The sequence below is a fragment of the Aedes aegypti genome, chromosome 1 (genome assembly GCF_002204515.2).
Source record: "Aedes aegypti strain LVP_AGWG chromosome 1, AaegL5.0 Primary Assembly, whole genome shotgun sequence".
Taxonomy (NCBI): domain Eukaryota; kingdom Metazoa; phylum Arthropoda; class Insecta; order Diptera; family Culicidae; genus Aedes; species Aedes aegypti.
In genome coordinates, this window is record NC_035107.1 from 101,374,974 (window position 1) to 101,401,522 (window position 26,549).

Genomic DNA, 26,549 nt, shown 5'->3' on the forward strand with positions numbered 1-26,549 from the left:
GCGATTCGGATACGACGAAGCCAAGCCATCCAAGGTATCAAACGAACCCGCGTACCTCAAGCAAAAGGAGGAGATGGAACTACCTACAAACGCCTCGTATCGAAGTTTGGTAGGGAGTTGCTCTACGTCGCGGTGAACACACGGCCGAATATCTGCGTCGCCGTTTCACTGCTTGGAAGAAATGTCACAAACACAACTAACCAAGATTGGACGAAAGCTAAATAGGTCCTCTGATACCTCAAGGTCACCAAAACCATCGTTTGCATCTGGGCTTCGGATCCGGCAAAACGGTTTGCTTCGTGTATGTCATGTCTACCTATATCAAGTGATTGTCGTTACACTATGACTCTGGTACCTTTTACTTGTTCGCACCTACTGGATTTCTGAGCTATAAATACTGCCTGCTAATATTATTTTATTCTTTATTTGCAGGATATAAAAGTGGCGACGAAGATCATGGAAACGTACGTTGGCAATTATCGTTTTTCTTTGAGGTGGCGAGTTTGCCAATTTTATTTATTTGAGTATGGCGAAATTGCCAATTTGAGTTGAACTAAATTGTTCTTTAGAGCTGACGAAATTGTCGTATATTGTGAACAGTTGTTCTTTTGCGTAGCGAGATATTGTATTGAGATGAACGGAATTGTTCTTTAGTGTTGACGAATTTGTCAAATGTTATGTTTAGCAGTGTGAATCCAATGGATTGAATGCTTTGTTGCAGTCATGAGCAAATGTGTGATTTGAAGATGAAATTGTGGAATTTTCTGGGCATATTTTCGATTGTTCATCGTATGAGTTATTGTAACGTGTAGGTGTCCTAAAAGGAGTTATTAGAAAGTTTCTAAAGGGAAAAGGACTGTCATGTCTACCTATATCAAGTGATAGTCGTTACACTATGACTCTGGTACCTTTTACTTGTTCGTACCTACTGGATTTCTGAGCTATAGATACTGGCTGCTGTATGGGCAGAAGGGGTAGACTTCCCGGACTGTGGACTGATTGACATATTATTTTATTCTTTATTTGCAGGATATAAAAGTGTACTGGACTGGAGATGAAAGCGACCTGAAGTCACATTCCGGTTTCCTTCTTAAAGTCAGTGGTGGTCTCGTCGACTGGGGAACACAAAAGCTATCCTGTGTCGCTCTGTCCCCAAAAGAGGCTTAGTTCGTCGCTTTGGCGGATGGATGTCAGCAGTTAATGTGGTACCGAAAGTTGCTCAACGACCCCAAGCAATCATCGTCCAATCCTATATATAGATCGTCGACTCAAAGCGTGAACGGCGTTCTAGGTACATCTATACGAATTATGCCCACACCAAGGATCTCCAGCAGCAGAGAGTAATCGAACATATAGGCGGCCCTCATGACGAAGCCGTTGGAACGAGTCAAGCTATAGAGGCAAAGAAATGCCATTGGCGGCAAGGAGCCATGCGAGATGTTGGTTAGCCAACGTTGAAAAAGATTTCGATTTCATTGCCAATCAACTAATGCTTATTTCAGGAGGTTGAGAAGCCGCTCGCACTGCTGCGTTTGATAAGCAATGTGCGAGCCCAACGCCCCTTGGCCCCGTACACGACAGAAAAAGGGGAAGAAGTAGCGAAGGTGACAAACGATGAGCTGGAAGAAACCGTAAAATCATTCGAGTCAAATAAGGCACCGTAACCCGATGGTATCTCAAAAGTTGCTTTAAGGTGAAGATGAATCGAAGCCAAACTTCAAATTTTCAAGAGCACGGATCAGGAGAACCAAGCATCCGTTTAAGCTGAAAACTTCGAATTGAAAAATCGATTGGTCGCTAGCTGGTGGCGGCAATCATCGCGGATCAGGACATGTCCAAAACTGCAATACAACGCTGCATAGACCAAGGAATCGGATGCATGGAAACGACAGAAATTGGTGCTACCAAACGCGAAGAAACCACCAGGTGACCTGTCGGCGTAATGACATATCTGTCTACTAGATACAACGGGAAAGATAATGGACGAATAATCCCAAACATGCTAGTACCATATACGGAAGGTGCAGACAGCCTGTGTGGATTCAGAAAATCAAAATCTACTCTGGACGCTATCTAGTCTGTCGTTCAGCTGAGGTTACAATCGAAAATAAGGGGAGCGGCATCCGTTACTGTGCGGTTGTTACTCTGGATGTTGAATGCGTTCAACAAGGCTCAAGGAGAGCCAGAGAAGCATTCAAATTACTGCTGGAGTTCCTCAAGGTTCAACCATAGGATCAATGTTATGGAATGCGATTTACGATGACGTACTTACTGAAACTGCTCCTTCCGATGGGTGTTAAGATTGATGGCTTCGCCAATGTCATCACTCTAGTGATCTATGACAAATAACATCCTTTATGATCATTTTCGGCGTTGTGAACTAAGTAAGCAAATATCATTCCCCCCAGAGAACTCATTACCAGCCTTCCTGTTCTGCAATATGTGAAAGTGTTCCTAATCAAATAAAAAACCTATCGAAAGCAAATTCTTTGTAAAAATAAAACAAATGCACTTTATTCTCTCTTATATCTTTTTCGTCAATTTTCCGGTGTACAAAATTTAAACTTTAAAAACGATTAATCTCACTCAAATGATTGATAACGAAAATCACTAAATCATTTCGGACGTTGACGTTTTGTGAACTAGTGAATTAAAATAGAACTATCACGCTCTATAACATTTCTAGACTAATAGCATCCGGCGTGCGTCACGCTTTCCTCCATATTGTAACTTCAATTCCTACCGAGCCCGGTAGCTCTCAGCGCACAACACATTCCACACACGTCCATCTCGATAAATACTCTTCGCGCGCTTTTGGCGTTCGTCCAGTCCAGTCACACCTCCAAGTTCACTCCAAGTTCTGTCGCTACCAGAAGAAGTTACTCCAACGTTTGTTACCTCCTCCGCGGCGGCCATCCTCTCCACCGTCGCCCGCAGTTCCCCTAAACCATCCAAGCAGGTTTCAGGAAGCTTGTTTGGCCGAGGGCACCTTCAAAGTCGACGCAAACCGCGGTAAGCTCAAGCCGAACTTGGTCTCGATTCCATTCAGCATCGGTAGGGCCGCCTGGTAACCACCGATGTGGTCCGGGTTCACCTTGGACAGTTCCTGTTTGGCCTGCGCCACATCCGAACCGGCCGGCCTCGAACCGCCAAAGTCGACGTACAGCATTCGCTGCAGGAGTTCATAAGTAACTAGCGTAACACCGAATTGAGGTGATGAGCGGAAGACTCGGGCTGGAAGAAGAGAAATTGAGATCCGTTAGGCGAATGAGTTCAAAGGATCTAGGATCTAGCAATTGACATTACCAACTGTTCCCTTCCAAAAGGCACGGGGTCCCTCTTCGGCCATGATTTTCCGGGCTGCATCGATCACCCCGCTGTAGGTGGTTTGTCCCGTACGGGCCACAACCTGGAGTCGCGTCTTGATCACATCAGCCGGGGTAACCAGGGAAGCAGCTGGAATACCGGCAATAGCACCGGCCGCCAGCAGTGTTAGTGGATGATTGTAGCCCTCTTCATCGGCAAAGGCAGCTTTTGTGTGAGCGTACATTGGGAAATAAATGGCAGAAAATGGCACATCACGAAGCAAACAAGCGCGGGCACCCTTGTACAGGCCAAAGAGACCCAACTCGCGAACCACATTCCAGGCTCGCACCTTGGCTCCGCCGGCGATTTCACCTGCTACCTGCAGGCGAATCTTGACTATTTCCAGCGGATTGGTGAAAATAACCTGGGACCCACCAGCCTGGAAGAGAGCAATCAAAGATTTATTACAGTTAGAAAACAAGCTTCTTCAACGAATAACTTACGCAAGCACCAGCAAGTATTTCCCCCCAACGTGGAATTTGACCCTGCTTGTCGGTTAATTTATCACGCACGAAATCGTTCACGGTCAGCTTGATGGCTTTCTCCGGTGCCACACCCATCAGCTGCGGCACCAGACCTCGGTAAAGCCCGAGAAAGCCTTCATGGCGGATGACCTGTGGGAGATGAAGACTGGTTACAAAATCACCACAGATAGAAACCATCAATACATCTTACCTTTTTACAACAATCCCACGAGTTCCGGTAGGCCACTTCACCGATGAACGATCCCGTTCGCTGGTTCTGCATTCGCGTCTTGACCAAATCGATTGGATAGACAGCAGTAGCACCAACGGCTGCAGAATGGGAATAGATTATTAGATTGCATTGCAATAATGTAGCTTAGCTGCTCGGACATCTGAGGTGTCGTAAAAACGGTTAAAATAGATCAATCGGGCGAAATTAATCAATATGATATCAAGAGCTTAACTTTATTCATTATATCTAGGTGTTAAGAGTTAGGAAAAACTATCATCCTTATGTGGTTAAACTAAAATAAGCTATTATGAACATGAGTCCAAGACTATCAATTTGTGTTATTTGTGCTCACGTAAGAACAACACGACATTCACGAAACGCGACGCGAGACAAGATATAACACTTATAGTTCTTACCTGGGAGGGAGAAACCAATACAAAATTTCTGTACGTCATAGTGAGCCGAGATTCCACTGTCACGAACTGTCACTGTGAGCCCAGATCTCAAACATTGGAGTAACATGGAAAAAGTGCGTAACTGATTAAAACACATTTTCGCATTTCATCAAAAGTGACAAAAATTGAATGAAAATCAATTCATACACATAATGCAAGTAATGTCACGTGAGCACCTTTCAACTGATTGAATAAAGCAATGAAAAACGCATCGTTTTACTTTTTCTAATGAGAATTAATATTTATTGCATAGAAAACTGTGGCGCTTTTTCCATGTTCGTCAGGAAAGATCGAAAGTACACAACAAAAGAAAACTAGCGGTTTTCCCCAAGCCTGCCTTGATTGTTGTTGGCAAGCTGGAGTTATCTTGCAGTTCAAACAAACGTTGTCTATATTTCGTGTGTAGTATCGGTGCCTCCCTCCCAGGTTCTTACTAACGTCAAGAAAGCTTAAAAATTACCTTTCTGTCAGACATAAAGGTAATTTTTAAGCTTTCTTGACGTTAGTAAGAACTATAAGTGTTATGTCTTGTCTCGCGTCGCGTTTCGTGAATGATGAGTTCTAGATACTTAATTTCATCTGATCAATTTATTGGAACCCCTCTCATCATAACAGAATATCTTAGGTTTTAAGGGGTCTATTTTGTAAATCGAGCGGTTTCATGTGATTCATCTGTAGTCATTGTTTATCAAAGTAAGCATGCATATTTCATATATCATCCGTCGACTCCCATAAGGCAATCTGACGTTTAATCACCTTTCTCTTTCCTGCATACGCACGCATATGGATTGTTTTCATAAGGAAACCGTTTCCGTAGAAAACAACAAACAAAAAATCCCATTTGATCTTGTTGCTGGAAAGAGAAGTATGCGGTAGCCTTATAGTAATCAAGTCACATACTGAGACGAGACTCGCGAAGACGGTCTTCTTTTTCTGTGATTGCTGAGTTTTTTTTCTTATTCCACTTTGTGTTTATACCAATTATGCGCATGCTGTTCAAACCCTCACATGAACCTCTCATCAAAAAATGATTGAGTTTGCATCACATCGAATCATAAATAGCCGTTTGAGTGAAACTTCATGCCAGCAAACGTAACAGACCATAGAAATAATTCGTCCCCTTGATGCTACAACTAGATAACTCGAAATTTGAAATTTTTGACTTCAATATGTCAACACATTTTTCTTAATTAGATCTGCAAAATATCCACAGGTCTTAAGCGTGTGATTCAAAATACACAAGTTAAAGATTATTTTTCAATCATAATCTCTGCGATTAACCATCACCTTGTTAAACGGTCATACTTTCAAAGTTGCACATCTCAAAATTTTGATTTTCGAGTTATCTAGTTGTAGCATTAAGGGGACGAATTAATCTTCTGTTTAGATTTATCAGCAACTTTGGAAAAAACTGCTTCGCCGGCTGTGGTTTTTAATAACAGTTTACTTTGAACACAATACTTTTCACTTTTTCAGCCATAAAAACGGTGGGCTGCATTTGACGTTTCGTGAGAGGGGAATCTGGGCTGCATATGACGGTGATATTTTTCCTCTTCGCGAGTTCTCAGGTCACATAGAGTGACAACTGTCAATAAAATCGAGTGACAGAGCCGAGTCGACGAAATTTTTGGTCGACAATGACTCCAGTCGAGTCGTTTTTGATCGACTCGACTTATAAAATAGGGCCCTAAATAAAGAGTATAAATGACACTTCTTCTTCTTTGCATTACATCCTCACTGGGACATAGCCTGCTTCTCAGCTCAGTGTCTTATGAGCACTTCCACAGTTATTAACTGAGAGCTTTCTTTGCCAAAGTTGCCATTTTCGCATTCGTATATCGTGTGGCAGGCACAGCTGTTAAATATCAAAATTTTGTGAAATTTAAAATGCCTATAGCACCCTCCCATGCGAAATATCGCATCAGCAAGTTTTGCTAACCGTTAGTAATTCGAAAAAGTCACCGAGAAAAACATTTTCCGATTACTTTTTCCACGGGAAAGGATAATATTAGCAATAGGGTAGGTGTACCAGTTATGGTCATAGTGGTTCCCTATTTCGCCATACGTGATAACTTGAATGTCTCCACATTTTGAAAAGTTTTGTGTGTTTCAACAGTAAGATATGGGATATATCTTGACGTTAAAACATTCAAAAAGATTAAAAATGTGAAAGTCATCGAAATTTCACATATAGCCAAATAGGGAACCACTATGACCATAATTGGTACATTTTTCCTATTCAATTGTCAAAGTCACGTGAGATTCGTGATATTTAACAGCACTTGTGGCAGGTGTGATGAAACTCTATGCCCAGGGAAGTCAAGGAAATTTCCTTTACGAAATTATCCTGGACCTACCGGGAATGGAACCCAGACACCTTCAGCATGGCTTTGCATTGTAGCCGCGGACTTTAACCACACGGCTAAGGAAGGCCCCCTTAAATGACACAGTGACCGTAAAAAAATATTTTTCACATCCCTGAGGTTGCTCAGGTAAGTCAGAAATGAAAATATTGTATAATAGTTATTGGTCCCAAAATGCTGACTTGAGGAAAAGGAAATCTTTTAGGCTGGTAGTTCTGAAGTGTGCGATTTGACATATAACTTCTAACCTCCAAAAGTAGTGCTTTTCAGCTTCGTAGAGCGTGCGACCGCACTGAGAGCTCAACGCATACTGAATTTCGTGCCGGCAAGCATTCGGCTTATAGGTATGCGGCTGTAGAGCGTAAGAACTCAGTATCCATAAACAATTCGCTCTCACTTGCGATCGGGAGATACAAACGTGAGCGTGTTGGGGGTTTGGCATCTAAGTCCGAAAGAGACATGGATTTGCGAAAAGAGATGTGTTTATAGTTAGTACTCGGATTCAGTTTGGCTTTCTATTCCGCAGAATCATAAGGTGTTCTGTAGCTTAGTTGGTTAAAGCGCCGGTCTAGCGTACACGGAGTCGTGAGTTCGAGCCTCACTAGAACGCGTATTTTTTCGCAAATTCATGTCTCAATTTGTCAAACAAACACACTGTGTCTTCTGATTGCAAGTTTCCAAATACAGTGCTTTTCAGTTCTGTTTTTGGTGTCGTCAATTAGACATCGGAATCTCTTCATATGCGATTCCTTCAATGTCTACAGGTTTCTCATTAACTTAGTACATCAGCTTTAGATTATACTTTCGCTGGGCGATTCGGATCTTACACAGGTCTTTCTGGTATCGAATCAGAACGTTCAACGGACGTAGAGTCAGCTATTTTATTTCCAAACAAGTCGGATGCTTCACGAGACAGTTTGTTTGATCTCTTGGCACATGAAAAGCAACAGTACTTACAATATACTCGGTACGTGGAACTGCAAATATCTCAACTTCATTGAACTCGCATACTCTCCGATGTACTGAAGACCCGCGGTTTCGACATCGTAGCGCTGCAGGAGGTGTGCTGGACAGGAGCATTGGTGCGAACGTTTAGAGGTAACCATACCATCTACCAGAGCTGCGGCAACACACGCGAGCTGGGAACAGCTTTCATAGTGATGGGTGATATGCAAAGGCGCGTGATCGGGTGGTGGCCGATCCACGAAAAAATGTGCAAGTTGAGGCTCAAAGGCCGGTTATTCGACTTCAGTATCATAAACGTGCATAGCCCCCACTCCGGAAGCACTGATGATGACAAGGACGCATTTTACGCGCAGCTCGAACGCGAGTACGACCACTGCCCAAGCCACGACGTCAAGATCATCATAGGAGATTTGAACGCTCAGGTTGGCCAGGAGGAGGAGTTCAGACCGACGATTGGAAAGTTCAGCGCCCACCGGCTGACGAACGAGAACGGCCTACGACTGATAGATTTGGCCGCCTCCAAGAACATGGCCATTCGTAGCACCTATTTCCAGCACAGCCTCCCGTATCGGTACACCTGGAGATCACCTCAGCAGACAGAATCGCAAATCGACCACGTTTTGATCGATGTACGGCACTTCTCCGACGTCAGAACCTATCGTGGCGCCAACATTGACTCCGACCACTACCTGGTGATGGTGAAACTGCGCCCAAAACTATCCGTCATCAACAATGTACGGTACCGACGCCCGCCCCGGTACAATCTTGAGCGGCTGAAACAACCGGATGTCGCCAATGCGTACGCGCAGCATCTTGAGGCAGCGTTGCCGGATGAGGGCGAGCTCGATAGGGCCCCTCTTAAGGACTGCTGGAGGACAGTCAAAGCAGCCATTAACAACGCTGCCGAAAGCGTTGTCGGATATGTGGAACGGAGCTCAAGAAACGATTGGTTCGACGAAGAGTGCCAGGAGGTTTTAGAGGAGAAGAATGCAGCGCAGGCTGCAATGCTGCAGCATGGTACGCGGCAAAACGTGGAACGATACAGACTGAAGCGGAAACAGCAAACCCGCCTATTCCGGGACAAAAGGCGCCGCCTGGAAGAGGTGGAATGCCAAGAGATGGAGTTGCTGTACCGTTCTCAAGAAACGCGAAAGTTCTATAAGAAGCTCAACACATCCCGCAAAGGCTTCGTGCCGCGAGCTGAGATGTGCCGGGATAAGGATGGGAGCATCTTGACGGACGGACGCGAGGTGATCGTAAGGTGGAAGCAGCACTACGATGAACACCTGAATGGCGCAGAGAACACAGGCATAGAAGGTCAGGACAGCGAAGGCGATGGCTACGTCAGCACAGCGGAAATCAACCAGCTCCCGCGATGGGGGAAGTTAAGGATGCCATTCAACAGCTCAAGAACAACAAAGCCGCTGGCAAGGATGGTATCGGAGCCGAACTCATCAAGATGGGCCCGGACAGGTTGGCCGCTTGTCTGCATCGGCTGATAGTCAGAATCTGGGAAACGGAACAGCTACCGGAGGAGTGGAAGCAAGGCGTTATATGCCCTATCTACAAAAAGGGCGACAAACTGGAGTGTGAAAATTATCGTGCAATCACCATCCTAAACGCCGCCTATAAAGTGCTATCCCAGATTCTCTTCCGTCGTCTATCACCTATAGCAAACGAGTTCGTGGGAAGTTATCAAGCAGGTTTCATCGACGGCCTCTCGACAACGGACCAGATCTTTTCCGTGCGGCAAATCCTCCAGAAATGCCGTGAGTACCAGGTCCCTACGCACCATTTGTTCATCGATTTCAAGGCGGCATACGATAGTATCGACCACATAGAGCTATGGAAAATCATGGACGAGAACAGCTTTCCCGGGAAGCTCACAAGATTGATCAGAGCAACGATGGACGGTGTGCAAAACTGCGTGAAGATCTCGGGCGAACACTCCAGTTCGTTCGAGTCTCGGCAGGGACTACGACAGGGCGACGGACTTTCGTGCCTGTTGTTCAATATTGCGCTTGAAGGTGTCATGCGGGGAGCCGGACTTAACAGTCGAGGCACGATTTTCACGAGATCCGGACAATTTGTTTGCTTCGCGGACGACATGGATATTATTGGGAGAAAATTTGAAACGGTGGCAGATTTGTTCACCCGCCTGAAACGCGAAGCAACAAGAGTCGGGCTAATGGTGAATGCGTCGAAAACAAAGTACATGCTGGTTGGCGGAACTGAGCGCGACAGGGCCCGCCTAGGAAGCAGTGTTACGATAGACGGGGATACCTTCGAGGTGGTGGACGAGTTCGTCTACCTCGGATCCTTGTTGACGGCTGACAACAATGTTAGTCGGGAAATACGAAGGCGCATCATCAGCGGAAGTCGTGCCTACTATGGGCTCCAGAAGAAACTGCGGTCAAGAAAGCTTCACCCCCGCACCAAATGCACGATGTACAAAACGCTTATAAGACCGGTAGTCTTCTATGGGCATGAGGCGTGGACTATGCTCGAGGAGGACTTGCAAGCTCTTGGGGTTTTCGAACGCCGAGTGCTAAGGACGATCTTCGGCGGCGTGCAGGAGAACGGCGTGTGGCGGCGGAGGATGAACCACGAGCTCGCTCAACTCTACGGCGAACCCAGTATCGTGAAGGTAGCTAAAGCTGGAAGGATACGCTGGGCAGGGCATGTTGCAAGAATGCCGGACAACAACCCTGTAAAGATGGTGTTCGCCACGAATCCGGTCGGAACAAGAAGGCGTGGGGCGCAGCGAGCTAGGTGGATTGACCAGGTACACCAAGACCTGGAGAGCGTGGGTCACAGTCGAGGATGGAGAGAAGCGGCCATGAACCGAGTGAATTGGCGAAATATTGTTGGCGAGGCTTTATCAAGATAATTGATGTAAAGCCAAATAAGTAAGTAAGTACTTACAATATGATTGAATATTACTTTTGGCTTCCTACCTGGTCAGTCTTCGAATAGCCATAGCGTTTCAATCAATATGGTTTCGCCCTGCTTTTAAAATTTGTGACAGTCATACAACTGCTCTGTATCACAGCCTACGTGATGAAAAAATATTGAGACGATACTACGCAAGGATACCCAGGTGGGTAGTCTTGACTCAGCAAGCCTCGTTGGATAAATGTACGACTCGTGCTGAAAAAATCTTCATTTTGCATCTTGTTGCGTAAATAACTATTTTAGTTGTACAATCGATCATTGCAAAATTTTGGCAAACTTGATTTTCAATTAAACTAGTGAGTCCTAAATTAGAACTGTATAGCAAAAGATCAAGCAATTCTGCAATCCCCATGATCAGCGAACCCCGAGCGTTAGAAGATGGGTTATCCCATTCTATGTGGTGACCACTTGTGTCCCAAAGAATCAGGCTTTGTGTATCCAAGTTTTCTAATATATCCATGAGTTGAGTTTCGAGATTCATTCCATTAGGCAGGTATCCCGAAATAACTGTCAGGGGGAAGGTGTAATCCAGTCTACTATTGGTAAATCGGTATCCAATGGGATAGAAGAGTGGGGGACAGATGACAGAATACCTATACCTCCTGCCCATAATTACATAACAGTAACATTCGCAAACATATCGATTCGAGAAATCGACGACTTAATGTCTAGTTGTATTTATATCAATGTTACAAATGCACCCGATTCTGTTTTTGCACGGATTTTTTTACACCGCCGTGCAGTTTCCATACATATTTTTCGTCATAACCTTATTTTTGTATGAAACGTCGAGAAATGATGTTACTTTTTTTGCACAGTTTTTGAAATTTTGAACTGAAAACTTTTTTTGCGCGGTACGCATCCCCCGTGCAAAAGCAGAATCGGATATATTTTGAAACCTAGAGCATAAACATCATTTCAAGATCATGAAACATTCTCTGTTCTATGATTTCAACTCAATGAAATTAAATTGTGTTGATATTTTCCGATAATATCTTCAATGATACAATTTTGCAGTTATTTTCACGATTTCATGGGATCAATCTTACTACCTGCTGTGATGCTGCAGCATGGTGTTTGCTCGAAGTCCGAACATCACATCAGTTTTCCCGTATTGTCATCCCTGCTCAGTAAAAATTTCTTTTGGTCTCCAGTTGATCCAATCCTATGAAACCGACGAGAATTTCGAGGAAAAAAATTACCGGAAATACAGCTTTTTGCAGGATCCCAAATGTGTAGACAAGGAAAGCTTGCATGCTCCGATCGGAGAAGATGTTGATCGACCATCGGAATCTTTGTTGATCCCGGAAAATTTGTTGAAGTCGTAAATGCACGTGAGAAGGAGATACAACGTTTACTCAAGGCGAAAAAACGTCGTTCTTCCCACAGAGTTAAGCTTCAGAGATGCGGTTGCCTGAAGCAGTGTTCAAAAAAGTTCACGAAGGATGAACGGATAAACGTAAATTCAAAATACTGGAACCTCGATGCTGTCGGACAAACAGGATTTATTCGAGAAAGAGTTCATCGAATAGCAATCGAACGGCGTACGAAAAATCGTCATAAAAAGGGTAAATTCAAAATTCATCGGTACCAATTCAACATGATGAGAAGTATTCCAAGGTTTTGAGGGATTGCCGTATTTTTTCCTAAATACGATCGGCTTCAACAGTTGAGGTCGAAATACATGCGGGTATGTTTATTAAAATTTACTATATATGTGTACTATTCCTTATAACTATTTGAATGAATTGAAAGCAATATTCCATACCGTTGCGTTTCAAATGACAATGACGATAAACCAAGTACAAGCCAACGAGGCAATTATAAAATCAATAAACTTATTATTGTTCAACGTCTATAATATGGCAAACTGCAATGGGCTGGTTATGTCGTGTGAATGTATTGTAATATACATAAACAAATAAATCGATGACATTATCCTTGTATTTTTTTTTTTTTTTTAGATTTCTTATCTTTGTAGAGATCTGATAATAGCTTTTTAAAGTTTCGTCATACCATCGATGGGTGATAATGGGTCTAGGGGGTGAGATTGGATCAAAACGGAAAAATATGATTTATGTAGATGAAAAAACCGAATTTAGTACTATACCATTTAATTCCACTAGAGTTTGTATCCTTTGACAGATACGCGTATTTCGACCTCAACTGTAAGGCCGTCTTCAGTGTCGTCGACTTCGAGTCGAGTCTAGTACACGACACTGAAGACGGCCATACAGTTGAGGTCGAAATACGCGTATCTGTCAAAGGATACAAACTCTAGTGGAATTAAATGGTATAGTACTAAATTCGGTTTTTTTCCCTTTGAGTGATTATCGTTTCAAATCTTTCTCAAAAAGGTATAAAACCTCTTTTTCTTTTCAAACAACGTTATAATAAGACTATACTAAGGCTCAAACGACATCAATCCATGGCAGAGCCAAAATCTTAAAGGTGGATTTTATGCGTATCAAAAGTAGTTACTTATTTAAGGTGATCCCCATCAAAAACGCAATAAAATGTCGGTTGTTACTCTTATGCGGTTACGGGCAGTATAGCAGCCGAGTGATAGACATTCTTGTTATTACGTTACATTTAAGGGTTCGCGTATGTTGCCTCCTAAAAGAGTCCATCGTTGCTGATTCTGTGGGGTTCTCGAATGGCAGACTAATTGGTTGCTGATCTCGGATAAGTAATTCGAGGTCCCCGATGTTGTTGTGAAAGCCATTCATGTTCCGTTGAATGACTAGCGGAGCTTTAGTAGGAAGCCTGTATGAGTTATCTCAAGATGAGTAGGAGAAATTGTTGTCAGGATTGAGATAAGCGAGTACCAACTTCAAGCAAACGTGAAATGCTGAAGAAACTTGGTGCTTCGGACTATTCTGCCTGGTTGACATGACTAGAACGTCCCGCTGTTGGAAAATGAGTCCTCGTATGCTTAAATTGTATTAAGTCATATAATGCCGCATCAGTTGTACCTCTTTCCGCCAAGGCTCGTCTTTGTGGTATCGACCAGATGCCGCTGGAGTAGTACTGGTACAGTGTTTCCAGGATTGTTTCTTAACCGGATTGGATGCTGGTTCTTGAACAGGCTGGGCTTTGATCATTTTCGAAGTCTTGAGTCCCGCGCTGTCCTCAGGGGGATAGAAGTTCCCTCCCTTGTCCATCCCTCCACGAAGGGCGCCACGGAGTGTTGGGAGTTGTCCGCCAGTTCCGGTGTGGTCATGACTTCTGCACTGACGGGGCCTCGACTGCTCGGTTACTCCGCCGGGGAAGTTGAAGTGAATGGTGGAAAGTTGACTGTCGTAGATGAATGCCAAGTCACGGTTGATGTAGTTGGCGTGTGAGTTGACACTAGACTAGTTTCCAGATCTGTATTACAATTGAAGTCTTCAATTGTACTTCGATGGGGTAATATTGAAGTTTTTCATTGGTGGTTCTGTTAATATTGTAAAGAATCGAAGGAAAATAGTCTGATTGTCTACCATTAACGTATCTGATACGTAACCGGATGCGTTTAGAATCGGTTCGTCTTCTGAAGAAAAATCAATGTGGATGTCGTGCAAGGGGGACTCCAAAGCAGGATCTGTACGTTCAGAAGTGGCTGATGGTGTAGGGCGGTTTTTGGTGCGTTTATTATGAGAATCAAAACTACCAGTTTCATACACTTTTTTCTTCGTAGGGGAATTAGGGGCATAATGGACACGTTAAACAAATGTTCTTTTTAGGACCATAAAATGGCAATTTTTTTAGTTTACCCTCGGCTAGTTTTCAAGTTTGATGTTAGTACGACGTGCTATATTCATCCATTTTAATAAAAATTAAATCATATGTCAGAAAAGCGAGATAGAAAATTGGGTCAAAAACAACGCTGGTAAAAAGATATCGGGGCGAAATGAACACTTGCATGAAATTTAGTGATTCCAATATATTTAATGACTGTCAATCGTTCCGATATATAAAGAGGCTCTCCCTCAACCATAATAGCTAAAAATAATCTTTCTGGGTTCGATACTTTGTTCAAAAATCAGATTCTTCCAAGGCCTTGCTTATATGCCAATTTGAAACTGAGAAAAACTTTAAGTCAAATTTCAAAGAACAATGGAAGCAAAAAATAAACTTTTATACCGTCAAATATTTCAAATGCAATATAGATTTCATGCAGTGTGTGAATTTTTGATGAAGTATGCATATTCTCAGAGATTCAGGGGGTGTCCATTTCGCCCCGTGTGTTCGTTATGCCCCTAATCCCCCTACTCTGTTTTGTGGAATTCAACTCTTGTTTTTTTTTCTTTTGTAATTTGCTTCATGGTGGAGCGGTCGATAGAAAGATTATCAGCAGTTCTTTTTGGGATGTATATGTCTCGAATGGTGGCAATTTCTCTGTCTTTTCTAACAGAGTAGACTCAAGGGAACGAGTCTTGTCGACTAGGTCTTGAATCGTACAATGTTCTTTTACCAGATATAGCCTGTCTTGCGGTGTGGCCTTATGCGCTGCTTGAGTTTTTCGATTGAGGCATCTTTATTTCGGACTTCTACAATCAGTGCTTCGATTTTGTTATCCTTGGTTTTCATATTAGGGAGTCGATGCCGGTTATGGACCCTTTACGTATTATGGACCCTCACAGAAAAACATAAAATTAACGCTGAAAGCAACCTTATTCCTATGAAAATCCACCGGGGGAACTTCGATCGCATTGTTAGTCAGCAGTTTCAGACAAAATATTTGGTTTGAGACGCATAAATACAGATATTTGAACAGTTTTGTAAATGAAACCACACAAGAGGGTCCATAATACGCATTTCCAGGTGGGTCCATAATAGGCACGTCGACAGCGAGCCGGATTACATGGGAATCAGATGGAGGGTCCATAATAGGAGGTGCCATTGATTTTGAGCTGTGATTTTTCCGAGCAGAGGACACAAGTCGGTTGGTGAAGGGTAGAAAAGGAGGGTTCGGCTGCGGATTCAACCGATGTGCACAACCGTACCTCAATGTGACTTGCATGGTCAAGATTGTGGTGGGTGTATTGAAGCGAATTTCATCTTGAGATTTGGTGATCCTGCGTATTGCCTTCACGCCTTGTGGTTACAGTTCTTCGAGTAGTTCCTTGTCCGAGTAGTTGCACAACTCACTGCAACTAATGACGCACTTTGATACATTGAAGATTGGGTGCTCCACGATTGTAATCGGGTATCCGTTGGCAAGCTAAGACATTTTTCACTTTCTCGACATGAGAAGTATTCCTTAGCTTCAAAACATATGAAGTGCCTCTCGTTTCAGGATAAGGTCCCTCCACCTTCGCTCCCAAGTAGCTTTCTACTGACTCTCTGAGAAGAATAGGTGCTGGGGGAAGAGTACCTTCCACGGCTTCCATCCTTAAAATTACCATTTGACCTTAACATTTGACTATGGTTACCATCCGGATCTCTCAATTCAAGGGTCCTTCGATGATTAGCTGGAACCGTATTCCAGATTGGAAGATGCTGTCGAGAGCTGGCAGACCACTTATTTCACTGCACGAGATGCCACTCACTAGGTGGTTTTTTTGCTTAGTTACAGACAATGGCAATCAGTTCTATTGTTTGCTTTCCAAACAGCGCTCTGAAATCAGAAGCTTGATCCGAGGTTACAGAACAATTAACGTACAGAGGCTCATTCTGGTATTGCAATGCCTCTTGTTAAGATCCAAAAGATTTGTCAATATTAAGTTTTGTTTGCAGAGAAACGTTAACATCAAGATTACTATCGATGTATTTATGTTTCATATGTATTCCAGTCGGCTCGAAAATAATTGAAAGTGGAGCTGATAGGATTGAGAATCGCTTCATGGGATATTTGAAATGTAACAGGGAAATGATCAGAATCAAAATCAGCATGAGTCAATCGTAGATGGATTTCTAGAAGAGGAAAAACATGTCGGGCTATCAGAGTATTGAATTGAGAAATATCCTGAAGAGAACTCATCAAATAAAATATAATGTAAATAAAATTCTGCCGTTGGAATTACCTTGAGAATTATTCGGTCATGTTTGGCGTTAAAGTCACCAATGACAAAAAAAAAATTGACTTATTGCGAGTAAATTTTTGCAAGTCAGTTTGGAGCAAATTAACTTGCTGTCCAGAGCATTGAAAATGCAAATAGGCAACTATGAAAGTATATTTACCAAGCTGTGTTTCAACAGAAACACCTAAAGTTTCAAAAACTTTAGTTTCAAATGACGAAAACAGTTGATGTTTCATACGCCTACGAATGATGATTGCAATTCCCCCACATGCCCCATCAAGTCGATCATTACGATAAACAAAAAAGTTAGGATCTCTTTTGGATTTAGATCCAGGTTTCAAATACGTTTCAGTAACTGCTATATGTACTGCCCAGGGAAGTCAAGTAAATTTCCATTACGAAATTATCCTGGACCGACTGGGAATTGAACCCAGACACCTTCAGCATGGCTTTGCTTCGTAGCCGTGGGCTCTAACTACTCGGCTAAGTAAGGCCCTAAATTTTCAAACAAATCTATGAAAAATTATTACTAAATTGAGTCTCAAAAATAAGAACTTTTAAACTGCAAAAATTGAGTGTGAAATGTTCCCCATACAAAGCAGAGTGTCCGGAATTTGAAGCTGTCCGAAATATGAATCAAAACGGTATGTACCAACCGTGATAACTATGAAAAATGATCAATCTCACCCGAATTTACGGTAATCCAAATTAAATGCATGAATATACTAACAAACTTACCTCCAGCAACGGAGCCCAGCGTGAAGCGGTAGGTGCTTTCCAGCATCTGGATGAATATCGACCGATCAGCAGGTGATTCCACGGCTTTAATTTCCGTTAGCCTAGTTGTGATATGTTTGGTATAGTGTTCCGGTGCAATACTGCTCAAATCGCCGTACACGATTCGCCTGTTGCAACACAACGGGGTACGGTCGTCGTCGTTGAATCAGATGACATGGTTCAAATTCAAGCAAAATAATTGCCAATGGGAGGATTTGAAATTTGAACAGAAAAAAAACATAAAAGAGAGTAAAAGAAATGAAGACAAAAATAAAGCATTCAAAGTATTAATTAAAGTTAAAATAACAATCATAAGGAACATTAGGATAATATAGCAGTATAGTGTTGATGAATGAAACGAGTTCATAAAAAGCGAAATAGAGGGGAGAAAATTTGAAGAAAATGAAATGAAAAATCTTTTCAATGATTCTAGTGATGACAAGTTTTTGTGCGAAAGATGAGAATCTTTACGAAAAGGCTTCCAATCGATTATCCTACATAGACATAGACGTCAAAACATAAAAATGAAAAACTCACAAACGTCTAGGTAAAAATCTAAATTTCAAATTTTGTGGTGCCTAATCGGAGGGATAATTTAGGTCTATCTGATAAGCAGTCTAATCGCCTAAACAAAATCTGTTCTGTCTCAAAAAGCTCTGAAAATGAATGAGTACTTTTGGTTTCGATTTGCTTTTGCAGGAAATACAGTTATGGGGCGCTTATCTGGTGCAGAGATAACTTGCCTATTCTTCTCAATTACTTTTCTACGCTTCCACCAAACACTTTTTGCCGCGTTCATCATTTATGAACGAAATAGTTTTGCCGAAAGCAAGCACCGGCATGGCAGCGTTTGAAGAGAATGAGAAACACAACGAAGAGTTATCATTTCGATCTTCAGCTTATTTAACTTACGGTGACATCGCTCTATAAGTTTAAATGATCATTTACACATGAAAAATATATACATGCACGACACCCCAAAAAAACGTGAGGCATCATTTGCTTTCCACCTTCTAAGTCACGAAGGGATTGCCTTGTCAGTCAACTTACCCCGTTTGATGGATTGCTCCCGTCAGCTGGAAAAGAATATCGATTTCCAGCGGAGTGATTTGGCTCATGGTTTGTGCCGACTGGAGAAGTTCGTCTTTGGTAATGGGCTCCGTTCGATTTCCTCCCGTTGCGTTCAGATAGATCCGCTTGATGAGCTCCATATTGTTTAGCAGCGAGTTAAATGCCATGAAGTAGGGAAAGCTGACCTTGTGTCCTTCTGTGACCTGCGGAAAATGAAGTTTAAATTTCTACCGATGTCTATACCGAGGGATATTTGGGATGCGACATAGCATGAAAACCTCCAAATCAGACCTCATGAGTTCGAAGCATAAGAAGAGTTTACATTTCCATTGTTCGAAGTGGACATAAATTATACCATCTAGGGTTCATTCACAAATTTCATAACGCTGAAGGGGGTGGGTGGGTGTCCTCGTGCTGTTACGGCTCATACAAAATTCGTAAAATGTTCATACAAAAAGTGTTACCAGGGGGTGGATGGGTGTCGAAAATGGCCGTTTTTGGCGTTATGAAATTTGTGAATAAACCCCAGATTTTTGTTTCATATTCCGGTGATTCAAGTATGATTTACTTCCAGTGCGAGTGATTCAGGCCTGACTAACATCATATTCAAACTCTTCAAGTCAGAACCACTTCATATCCTAGTGATTCAGGATTGATTGACTTAATATTTAAGTAATTCATATTTGATTCACTTCATACCCAAGTAATTCATGTCTGATTTCCTTCATATTTATGTGTTTCAGGTTTGATTCTCTCCACATAAAAAAAACATGTCAGATTCACTCTATGTTCAAGTAACTTAGAACTGATTCACTTAGTGTTCAAGTGATTCAGGTTTGGTTTGCTCCATATTCAAGTAGTTCACGTCAGATTCAATCATTTTCAAATTATTCAGGATTGTTTCACCTCATATTCAAGTGATTCATGCTTAATTCGCTCCATATCCAAGTGATTCATATCTTATGCATTTCATATTTAACTGTTTCAGGTTTGATTTACTTTATGTTCAAGTGATTCAGGTCTAATTCACTGTATATTCAAGTGATTTAGGATTAATTCACTTAATATTCCAGTGAATAAGGATTAATTCACTTCATATGTCCGTGATTCACATTTGATTCGTTCCATATCCATGTGATTTATGTTAGATTTGCTCCATATCCAAGTCAGACTCACTGCATATTCTTAAGGTATGAATTACTCGATATTCAAAAGGTTCAGGTTTGACTCGCCTCAAATTTAAGTCATTCAGGTTTGTTTCACTGCATTTCCAGTGCTTCAGGTCTGAATCACTTCATTTTTAAACAGTTTTGGACTGGTTCACTTCATTTTCAAGTGATTCATGTTTCAGGTAGGATTAACTCCATTCTCTAGAGATTCAGGGCTGATTTACTTTATACTTGAGTAACTCATTACTCATTCACTTCATATTGAAGTGATTCAGGTATGTTTCACTTAATTTACAAGTGATTCATGTCTGATTTACTCCATATTCATGTATTTCAAGATTAATTCAAATTATTTAAGTGATTCGGGTCTGATTTGCTTCAAATTTAAGTAATTCAGGATTAATTTACTTTATTTTCATGTGATTCTGGTCTGGTTTACTGCATTTTCAAGTAATTAGGCTATGCTTTAATTCTTGTTCAAGTGACTCAGGTTTGATGATTTTAATTTTCTAATTATTTAGATTGTAATCTCTTTATGATCGAGACTGAATCACTCTATATTCAAGTGTTTCAGGTCTGTTATACTTCATATTTAAGTGATTCAGGTCAGATTCACTTCATATACAAATAATTAAAGTCTGATTCGCTCTATATTCAAGTGATTCAGGACTGATTTACTACAGATTTAAGTGATTCAGGACTCGGATTAATTACGTATTCAAATGCATTCGGTCTGCTTTACTTTATATTCAAGTAATGCATGTCAGAATTGCTTCTTATTCACGAGATTCAGGTCTACATAACTTCATATTCAAGTAATTGAAGTCTGATTCATTTTGACTTTAAGTTGTTCTTGTTTTACTGCATTTTCCAGTGATTCATGTTAGATTCCTACCATTTCCAAGCAGTTTAAGGCTAATTCACTTTATTTTCTAATGATTTAGGTCTAATTCGCTCCACGTTCAAAAAATTTAGTACTAATTTACTTAACCTTCCGTTTTTCGTGCGGATGTTTATAACGACTACTCGGCGCGTTTTACTTTGTACAACATCCTTGGTTTAACATGTTTAGCATGAAATACCCCGCGATCTAGATTAAATGTAGAAAAACCATGTTCGACAAAGTTGTGTAGGATATCAAGGGCTGACATGCGGTGGTAATTTACGGAATTCCGCCACCAGGCGGTGATAGTGTGCATAAAAGTTTTGTTTGGCATATATCTCTGGAGAGTGACCAAGTTGTTCAGTAGCTCAATGGATATCATTATTTGAGCCAAAAATATTAGCCGTATAATAGCCTTAAGACCGAAAAGGCAAATTAGCGGGCTTGGCGGCATAAACAAATTACGTAACGCTGTAGGGGGAGGGGTGAGTAGGCTCAAGCGTTACGACTTATACAAAAATTTGAAATTTTTCGTACAAAAAGCGTTACGGAGGGGTGAAAGGGGACAAAAATTTCCAATTTTAGCGTTACGTGATAAATGGACACTGCCCTAATGGTTACTTGGGTAGTGAGGATTCAAAAGTTTCTGTTTTGCGGATATCTCAGGATTCTGACCATTTAGAAAGATGGGACCTTCGGTAAATTTGTTCAGTAACTCAAGAACTATCATTGTTCCCGGTAGTTGATTTAAAATTTTGCAACCATGCGGCACCAATGAACCTGAAACTTTTGTTTTGCAGATAGCTCAGGAGCCTGTCCATTTAGAAAGATGCCGTCTTGGGCAAAGTTGATTCGTAACTAAAAGGCTATCTCTATTAGTGCCTTGAAATTAGAGATTGGCTAAAATAATTATAGCCACCGAAGAACTTTGTCAAAGACACTATCTATTTAAATGGTCAGGATCTTGAGATATCCGCAAAACAAAAGTTTTATGCACACCGCCTTGTGGCAAAATCTCGAATAATAGCCTTTGAGCTGCTGAACATCTTTACCGAAAACGCCATCTTTCTAAGTGGCCAGGTTTCTGAAATATCTGCAAAACAAAAGTGTGTGACCAATGAAAGCCCTTGAGTTACTGAACAACTTTTCCGAAGACGCCATCTGCAAAATAAAAATAAGTAAAAGTTTCATGCCAACTAACGCCACGTATCGGCCAAATTCCGAATTAAATGAGGTACCATCGGATAGCGCGTCTGATTTGGATACTAAAATAAACCGATTTCAAATTTTAGTCTACTCGAACCGTATATAGTGCGTTCATTATGCGACTTCTATGTACATTTGTTGATTTTACCGCATTATAAAAACTGTCGAGTATTGCTATTAAGAAGGTTCTTGAGAAATACATTTAGGTTTGGTGTCAATAGATACCCCTGAAAGTTAGGAGACTAGGTATACTATGTGGTCGTTTTCCATAGAACATTAGAAGCCTTAATTCAAAAAAAAATCCATCTATTGACTTGGTCTTATACGACTCTAATCATTTTTGTAGCTAATTAGTTACTCATGCTGATTTTGATTCTGATCATGTCCCTGTTTCATTTCAAATATCCCATGAAGCGATTCTCAATCCTATCAGCTCCACTTTCAATTATTTTCGAGCCGACTGGAATATACATAAAACGTATGTTGACTCTAATCTTGATGTTAACATTTCTTTAGAAACTAAACTTGATATTGACAATGCTCTTGAAACTTTAACAAATTTCATTGTCGAAGCCAGGAGCATTGCAATTTCAAAATGTGAAGTAAAATTTGAATCCGTGATTATAGACGATGATCTTAAACTCTTGATCCGTCTTAAAAACGTGAGGAGAAGGCAATTTCAACGCACTCGCGATCCTGCTATGAAAATTATATGGCAGGATTTGCAGAAAGAAATCAAGAAACGTTTTGCACAATTAAGACACAAAACATTTGAAAATAAAATTTCTCAATTGGATCCTGGCTCTAAGCCCTTTTGGAAATTATCTAAAATTTAAAAAAAAACCTCAGAAGCCAATACCGGCATTGAAAGAGGAAAACAAATTATTACTAACTAATTGCAAAAAAGCTCAAAACTTGCTATGCAGTTTGGAAGCGCACACAATTTTAATTTAGGACTTACTAGTCCAATTGAAAATCAAGTTACTCAGGACTTCGAAAATATTCTAAATCAAGAAAACGTTTTCGAAAATGCCTAGGAGACATATTTGGAAGAAGTGAGAACTATTAGGCCGGAACAAATCTTAAAATCTTCTTTTGTTTCTTTAGAATAAAATGTGACGAGGGGGGGGGGTCAATAAATAATAAAATGGAAATACAGGTAAATTTATCATATTTTTTTGCATATGCTGCATAACAATGTTTTTACAACATGTATCCGCCAATCAAAATGTTTTGAACTGTTATCACGTCATTTTTTTTAATAACATTCATCGTACATATAACATTTTTTATAATTAGAATTTTCGTAACAACAATCTCCAGGTTTCTTGCCCATAATTTTGGATTTTGGTGGGAGAAAATACTAAATTGATAAAATCAACAAGAGCAACCTTCGGATTGTGTTTAAACTAGTTACAATATTAAGAACACTGCGAAATTGAACTTAGATTGTTTAAATTTTAATATAACATGTACGTAATATTCTTCAGGTTCTAAAAATATTTTCCTAGTTTTGAAGGAAAATTAAAAAAATTGGCAATGTGAGAAATATTGCCCTTCTACGCTCACTTGTGCAATGTTCTTTGCAAACCTTAGCGAATTTGAGATAATGTGTTCTGAAAAGCAGCATGGATGTCCTTATTCTACATTCAGTTTTTATATTTATGGAGCAATTTTCCCCATAAATATAGTTATATTTTTTAACGAACAATAGATTGAAAACGTTTACACATCACAATAAAGACAAAATATAGTAACACATTTGATACGCAGCTTGTGGATGATGATTACGCTTTCAATATTTCTATATCCCGAAGAAGAAGAATCCCCTAGGAAAACATGTATTCAAATAAATGTTAAGAACCACTGTATTCAACCAAACTCAAAACAGGAGCAGTTGAAGCGTCGTTCTTATTCTTGGAATTACGCCACAACCCAAGTTCTTAGCTTAGTGTTGTAGGAGCACTTCCACAGTTTTTAATAAAAAGTTTGCTTTGCCGAAGTGACCATTTTGTATTCTTATTTGTGCACGATACATGAGCACGGTGATACTTCATGGCCAAGGATCCTGGATCGACTTGGAACTGAACTAAAATACCTTCAGCATGGCTTTACTCTATGGTCATGAAAGTTACCACATAGCTAATGAAAGCAATTTACAGCATTTTCATGCTAATCATTCAATCAAGTTTTGTCCTAGAAATTTACCTCAATGGATTCACAACTATGGGACGACTGCAAAGCAATCTCATTTCAAAGGACACACTTTTGATCTTTGAAGCCCTACACAATTACCAAAAAAGTCAGCTCACTTTTCACACAAACAATTTCTATTTTCATTTTGGAAATTATGCCTATCGTCCATTATGCCTATCGTCCATTATGCCTATCGTCCATTATGCCTATCGTATTTATGCCTATCGTGCTTATAAAAAAAGACAATTTACACCGTCTTCAGCTATAGGCTGCACAGACTGAACATAACTAACAACGAACAACGGACACACAGAACGACCAGTGGACCAGTGAAGAATTTTTCGTTTGACGAAAAGTTTTCTCGGACTGGGGCGGGAATCGAACCCACACTCCGTAGCACAATACGCCTAAACGACTGACGCCGCTAACCGCACGGCTTCGAAGCCTCTAAATAACTCTAGGAATTGATCAATGCTTCTTCCCAGAAACATCTTTCATGAATTCAAACTGGTGTTCACCACTTACTTGGACAGATACCCGTCCAGCATATTTGCAAGACAGTTCATTAAGTAACAGAACATTCGTAAACCTTTTCTACGAATTTCAACGTTTATAAATTTTAACAATTTTTTCAATACATATTCCTTCTTTTTTCAATCCACTCGAGATAATTATATTAATATACAGTCGCATCCCTCCATCATATAACGACTTTACTATAACTATAACTAGACTATAACAGACGAGTTACTTTTAAAAATATTAGTATCACTTTTATATCATATTCTGATTTAAGCGTTAAATAATAGTAAGCAGTAGTGTATCGGCAGTTTGTCCGATAAAAGGCCTCAAAATAACACGTCTGTTTCAATGCATTAACTCTATTTTCCAGAAACCACTCACCGCCACTAGATTATCCTTGACGTCGGCCGTCAGCAGGTGTTTCTTCACATTAACCATAATATCCTGAAAATCGAGTGCCGAGATGAACCCGGACCCGGAGGTGTCCTTCATTCGGAACGCTTCCAACGCGCATTCCTCGTGAAAGTCATGCAAAAACTGTGAAAACTCCGCATAGTTGATCGTTCGCTGCCGGTCCTTGCCGAAGTAGAGCTGTATGAATGGACCGTCCAGTTTGAACGGGATTTTAGCGTGCAGATCTGTCTTTTTGAAAACATCGACAAACTCACTGTACGTCACCGAACCGTTACCATTGCGATCGAACAGCTGGAAGGCGGTTTTGTACAGGGCGTCCGGTGTGCAGAGCAGACCTTCGAACGCTTGGAACTCGGCAAACGAGATCAGCCCATCCTTGCTGGTGTCTGCGATACCGGCCAACAGTGTGACCGATTCCTAGATGAAAGGGAGGAAGTAATGCAAATCAATCACTGACCAAGTTCGAATCGAAGGTCACCTGACTTACCTCATTATATGATTGTCCGAGGAAACCCCTCACGAAGTCATCGCTGGTCATGTACAGTTCACCGTTGACTTCCTGTGTGGCATATTTGGTGAATATTTCACGAAGCTTCTCCGTCGAGCAACGCTTCAAATGCATTGGGCCCTGAAAAACAAACAAAACACGAAATGTTAGAGAAATTGATCGAATTGAAAGATTGCATCATCAGAACCGTTCTCGTTCGCGGCATTTTTTGGTGATTGCTAGACTGCACGATTGCTACTAATCGCTGCGCTGCGACAAACGCAACGTAAACCTAAGCGGCTAAATAAAACCTGGGCCAAAGTTTTCAACCGAAAAAAAAGCAAGATAAGACCAAACACGAAGATTTGCTTAGTCAGTAGGTTGGTATATGGGTGAACAAGACCCACAGCCGAATGCGTGATTCGCTTGCGTTCGAGATGATAAGAAACACGGATTGACTCTCGGTGGACGCTATCTATGTGATCCATCGCACAGCACAAGCCAGGGTTGTAGACTTGGGAAACGGTGATAGTATTCGGAAATAATCGTGAATTCTAGTGATGCTTCAAAAGTGAGTTAAAAAAATTGGAGTTTTCTTTATACAGTCGACTCTCCACATGTCGATGTTCTACATCTCGATATCTCTCCCTATGTCGATGATTTCGCAGGTCCCTTCATTCTGCATATGATTTCTCTCTATATATCTCGATATCCTCCTTATCTCGATCACGGCAGACACAACAAGGTAGGCAATTCCCACGTGTAAACAACGATTTTCCATCAAAACTTGACTTTCCATCGTCAAGCATGAGGCCTTGGGGATAGTAAAGGAGAGCAGGCTTTGCTTTCTTTTGCACTCGTTCGAGTTTGCGATAGGAATGACGTCACTGCCAAATGTCATTTTTCGGAGTATAATACCTTGCTTCTTTTTACCGTGATCTCGATATCTCCATGAGCCTGTGCATCCTATAAAACGTTTGACTTTTACTGTGCGCTCTGTTTTCAAGTTGCCCGTGAG

The 26,549-nt window shown here is 41.1% G+C and overlaps 1 protein-coding gene across 4 annotated transcripts in view; it reads right to left on the reverse strand.

Annotated features, from left to right (window-relative positions):
* Positions 1-2,485: 2,485 nt before the first annotated feature.
* Positions 2,486-26,549, reverse strand: part of LOC5567930 (calcium-binding mitochondrial carrier protein Aralar1) — a 64,888-nt gene continuing 40,824 nt past the window's right edge. For 2 of the 4 annotated variants that reach the window (XM_021843854.1, XM_021843867.1), the window contains exons 2-10: positions 25,532-25,672; positions 25,012-25,461; positions 18,634-18,857; positions 18,327-18,365; positions 17,545-17,711; positions 4,042-4,160; positions 3,810-3,980; positions 3,307-3,745; positions 2,486-3,234 (exon numbers count right to left, since the gene is read on the reverse strand). In XM_021843854.1, the coding sequence (XP_021699546.1) occupies positions 2,963-3,234; positions 3,307-3,745; positions 3,810-3,980; positions 4,042-4,160; positions 17,545-17,711; positions 18,327-18,365; positions 18,634-18,857; positions 25,012-25,461; positions 25,532-25,672 (2,022 nt within the window). In that variant the 3' untranslated portion in view covers positions 2,486-2,962. Of the gene's footprint in view, positions 3,235-3,306; positions 3,746-3,809; positions 3,981-4,041; positions 4,161-17,544; positions 17,712-18,326; positions 18,366-18,633; positions 18,858-25,011; positions 25,462-25,531; positions 25,673-25,739; positions 25,861-26,549 lie in introns of those variants that run through there. The other 2 variants (XM_021843868.1, XM_001651912.2) reach the window with 2 other exon arrangements.